General features: G+C 45.9%; 1 protein-coding gene across 1 annotated transcript; it reads left to right on the top strand.

Annotated features, from left to right (window-relative positions):
* Positions 1-794, top strand: LOC136449625 (16.9 kDa class I heat shock protein 1-like). Its single transcript, XM_066449730.1, has one exon. The coding sequence runs from the start codon at positions 130-132 to the stop codon at positions 586-588; it is 459 nt and encodes a 152-aa protein (XP_066305827.1). The 5' UTR covers positions 1-129; the 3' UTR covers positions 589-794.
* The last annotated feature ends 3,611 nt before the right edge of the window (positions 795-4,405 follow it).

Below are 4,405 nucleotides of genomic sequence, written 5' to 3'. Positions count from 1 at the left end.
CACAGCGCTCATCCCAATCCAGAGCGAAGATCGCAATCAGACCAAGCAACGCACAGCAAAATCTCCCAGTCCACAGATTCACTTCCCACTTTCATTCGCACGCACCGAGCAGTTAGCAATCAACCAGCAATGTCACTCGTGAGGCGCAGCAACGTGTTCGACCCCTTCTCCATGGACCTCTGGGACCCCTTCGACAACATGTTCCGCTCCATCGTCCCGTCTGCCTCCTCCTCCGACTCCGAGACAGCCGCCTTCGCCAACGCCCGGATCGACTGGAAGGAGACGCCCGAGGCGCACGTGTTCAAGGCCGACCTCCCCGGCGTCAAGAAGGAGGAGGTCAAGGTGGAGGTGGAGGACGGCAACGTGCTGGTCATCAGCGGCGAGCGCAGCAAGGAGAAAGAGGACAAGAGCGACAAGTGGCACCGCGTGGAGCGCAGCAGCGGCATGTTCCTCAGGCGCTTCCGCCTGCCGGAGAACGCCAAGACGGAGGAGGTGAAGGCCGGGCTGGAGAACGGCGTGCTCACGGTCACCGTGCCCAAGGCAGAGGTCAAGAAGCCCGAGGTGAAGAGCATCCAGATCTCCGGTTGAAGAGCCATGGACACGGGGTGAAAGCTCGCGGCGTCGGATCTCCGGTCACTCTGCTTTGGTATGTTTGGTGTGTACTGTTCAGGTGTGTTCCGTGGTACTGCTTCCTAGCAGTGTGATGTACTAGTGTGTACTTTGCCAGTATGTTGAGCTCGGCTCAGTATGTTCTGAGTGAATAAAAAAAAAGCAGATATTGTCGCGTGTACTAATCGCCTGCTCTTGCTCTGTTTCTCGGTACTTATTTTCTAGCTAAATAATTGAGAAAAAATTATTTATAAAATGTGCATTGATATTATGGTGGGTATATTGGTAATTGAGGTTGTGCCTAACTAGGCAGAAGCCTCTCACGTGCTTTTTTCGGTTCGACCCCTCCGTGAAATGCCTTCCCATTAAAGGTGGGGACAACTTTCTATCCCCGTCCCTGGGGCAAAATTTTTCTCATCCCCATCCCCATGAATGCCAATGGGGGAAGTTCTTCCCCGTCACAAAATTCAGCTAGTTATTATGGACAAAAGCGAATAAAAAATCTAAAGAAATAATCCTAATAAGTTCATAAGTTGAGAAGAATCTCGTACATCTGGTTTGCCATGAAATAGAACTAGTTCCCATCTCAGAAAATCTAAATCCAAATAAAATACAAAGTAAAATTAAACCAGACTCCTACAGGGCCACGAAGCTCCACTGCTATTCTTCTTCTATCCTCTAGCCAATCATGGTCAAGAATTGAAAGATAGATGCACATGATGGCTGTTGGAGTGCGGCTGCTAGCTGCTTAAGGGAGCACGAGCGAGCAGTAGAGCGGAGATACAAAAGGGACTGTCACGTTACTCGCGTCATGCACAGGGCTAGCAGAGCGGAAGGAGATGCGGGAGTGCAGCGCCTAGATACGAGACTACAAGAGGCAGCACGTCATGCACAGGGCTAGCAGAGCGGAAGGAGATGCGGGAGTGCAGCGCCCAGATACGAGACTACAAGAGGCAGTGCGGCGGTGGGGAGGCAGAGCAGGAGACTGAAGGAGCTAAGTTTTTCTATATACGTGGCATTCTTACGTGGGCTTTGTTAGGCTGATGGGCCAAGGGAATGAGTTGGAGGCTGTGAGCAGGTGAGGAAGCGTGGACGCATGTTAACGGGGATGGAAGACAGGCTCCTAGACCCGCCCCCGTCAGACCCGACGGAGAATGATTTTTCCATATTTAGTACCCCGTGTCCTGTGAGGACAAATTTAGTTTCATCTTCGTCCTCTCATAGAGAAATTTTCCACGGAAAATCGGGGATTGGGTACCTGTCAGACATCTCAACTTCCGATCGGCCATCCGACGCCAACGCCTTTGCTGCCGCCGGGCCATAGGCGCTACCACTAGCCCAATGGGCAGGCCCGTCTCGTGTTTGCTCACTATGACGACGGGTGGAGGCAGCTCCGCAGACCGCAGGATCTACACCACGAAGCTGCTCAGTGAGCGCCGCGTTGGCTCGTAGGGTCTCCGTCGCATAGCATCATAGAGTAGTTGGACGTCCCGATCAAGACATTGATCCAAAGACCCAATTAACCGTTGGTGGAGTTCAAAACAAGGAGTTCATCACGGAGGACAGCCTGAGCGGCCTGCATTACCTTATGCTCGTCATCAAGGAGCCGCTCCGACTGCAGCGTCCGGCGCCGCTGCTAATCCCACGGGAGTGATGGACGCCGTGCCGGGTCCTGCGATTCGACGTGCCGATGGGGGTTACGATCCTTGTCAACACGTGGGCCATCGGCAGGAACTCGGCGACGGAGGAATTCTCGCCGGAGCGGTTTGAGGATAGCGGCGCCTTTGACTTAACACACCCAGCCTAAAGTTACTGATTTACCCTTATATTAAAAAATAATAAAAAAGAAAAATAGATCTAGCCTCACCTCCACCTATTTTTGGTACTAACCTCATCTATTTGATTCTTCTGAGTACTTTGACATAGATATCTCCTATTTTTCTACCGTCTGTTCATTTTTTTTCCAACAATTGTAAAATTTTTAACATGTAATAATTACACATTAGGAATAGAGGAAGTTAAAAAACAAGCTACTAAGTTAGCTAATTCATAGCTAGACGTATACTCGATCCCTAGAATAACGCATATCTCGCCGCTCTACTAAAAACATGTAATAATTATTACAAATTAGGAATAGAGAAAGTTAAAAGCTACTAAATTAGGTAATGAGAAAGAAAGAAAGAGGGATGATCCGATCCTCAGGATGATCCATGTAGCAGAAAAAATGAATTCATGGCTGTGGGTGCTCTACATTTTGGTGGAGAGGAAGGAGGATAGATGTAAAGGGAATGGTGGAGGCATGGTTTTTGTTCCTATTACTAATTGAGTACCCATGCATTGCAACGGGAGACAATATAGTATGTGGTGGTGCTCTCAGCCCATTTCACACTAATGATATCACCACTACGATCTCATGGACTGGACGAAGTAATTTTAAGATGTGTACATATAGTTGCCAGTTGAATTTACTTAAGGCCCCGTTCGCTTCGCTGAAAAAAAAGCCGAAACACTGTTCCGACTTATTTGTTGTGAGAGAAAAATATTGTTCCGGCTGAAAAAACAAGCTGAAAAGTACGGATTATAAGACAAGTGAATAGAGCCTAAGAATTTTTTACATGTTCACTCTAAGGGAAATATGTAAAACAATTTAAAAAGTCCTACACCTTTACAATGTCATGAAAATGACAAAACAAAAAGGCTAAGTAGCTACCCAATTTGAAATTACAGTGGTAAGTACAATCTGAATACTGCTTGCCGTGCACCTGTGCAGCACAACAAAATTGAAAACATACATAAGATGCAGGTTCAGTTATCTGAATAAAACAGCATATTAAAGTACAATCTTTCATACCTAAGCTAGATAAAGCTATCGGTGCAATGTAATTAACATTCAAAAACAAGCATCCACCTATGGGTCCTTGTTCAGCATGATTGAAACAAGTAGCCTGCTTAATTTTCGGGATACTATATTGTAGACAAGAAACTGCACTTGTCGAACAATGAACAGATCTTCACTGAAGTCTCAACGCCCTGATCATGAAAAATACAAGTGACCAAGTTCATAACTACACCATTTTTCATTCATTTCAAGAAAAAAATTCGCAAACAGCCAAGCATTGCTACCAAGGTATTTGGCCTGCTCCTGCACTCATTAATGTTAGCTTCTTTTTATTCAGTGAGTTGTAGACTCTTTTTATTCAGTGAGTTGTAGACTCCATTGAGCAGTTATAATTGCATTAGATTCGTGGTTCTTGTAAGTCGTAAGTGGAAGGCATCTGTAGTGACCTCAAGATCCCAACTGTTCATTGTATCCTTTTCTATGCAGATCACTTGCAAGCCAAACTGGTAGAGTTCTAACTGCTACCAATTGGATTTCATCTCTTGGCTGATTTCAGATTTTGGTAGTGATTAGTTTTATTTTACTACCAGATTGTCACTGCTAGTGGGTGATGGTGATGAATCCAGGGAATAAAGAAGCTGATGCTTGACATGCAAAAGAAAAATATAATACTATAATTCACTCCCTGAAACAGAAGGTAGAAATACATAACAGGGACTACAACACTGGAATTATAAGAGTGCTGCCCTCTGCAGCTCGCACTTAGCTGCTTCCTAGGGGTCTCTGTCCAACCTTTCTGAGCCCAAAGAACCATTTGCCATCTTCTCATGGGTCTTTATCCAGCCCCATGTAAGATAAAACCACAAATATGATTTGGTTCTTTGGACTGCCCAATCCCATAAAGGCAGGAAGCATGATGAACAGCTTGCAATCAATTTATCCTAAGTACCAAAATTG

This window comes from Miscanthus floridulus, chromosome 5, assembly GCF_019320115.1.
Source record: "Miscanthus floridulus cultivar M001 chromosome 5, ASM1932011v1, whole genome shotgun sequence".
Taxonomy (NCBI): Eukaryota; Viridiplantae; Streptophyta; class Magnoliopsida; order Poales; family Poaceae; genus Miscanthus; species Miscanthus floridulus.
This window is presented reverse-complemented; position numbering and strand designations above follow the sequence as displayed.

Bases quoted from the DNA above. Each gene is read 5' to 3' on its own strand.
- LOC136449625 (XM_066449730.1), top strand. From the start codon at position 130: ATGTCACTCGTGAGGCGCAGCAACGTGTTCGACCCCTTCTCCATGGAC.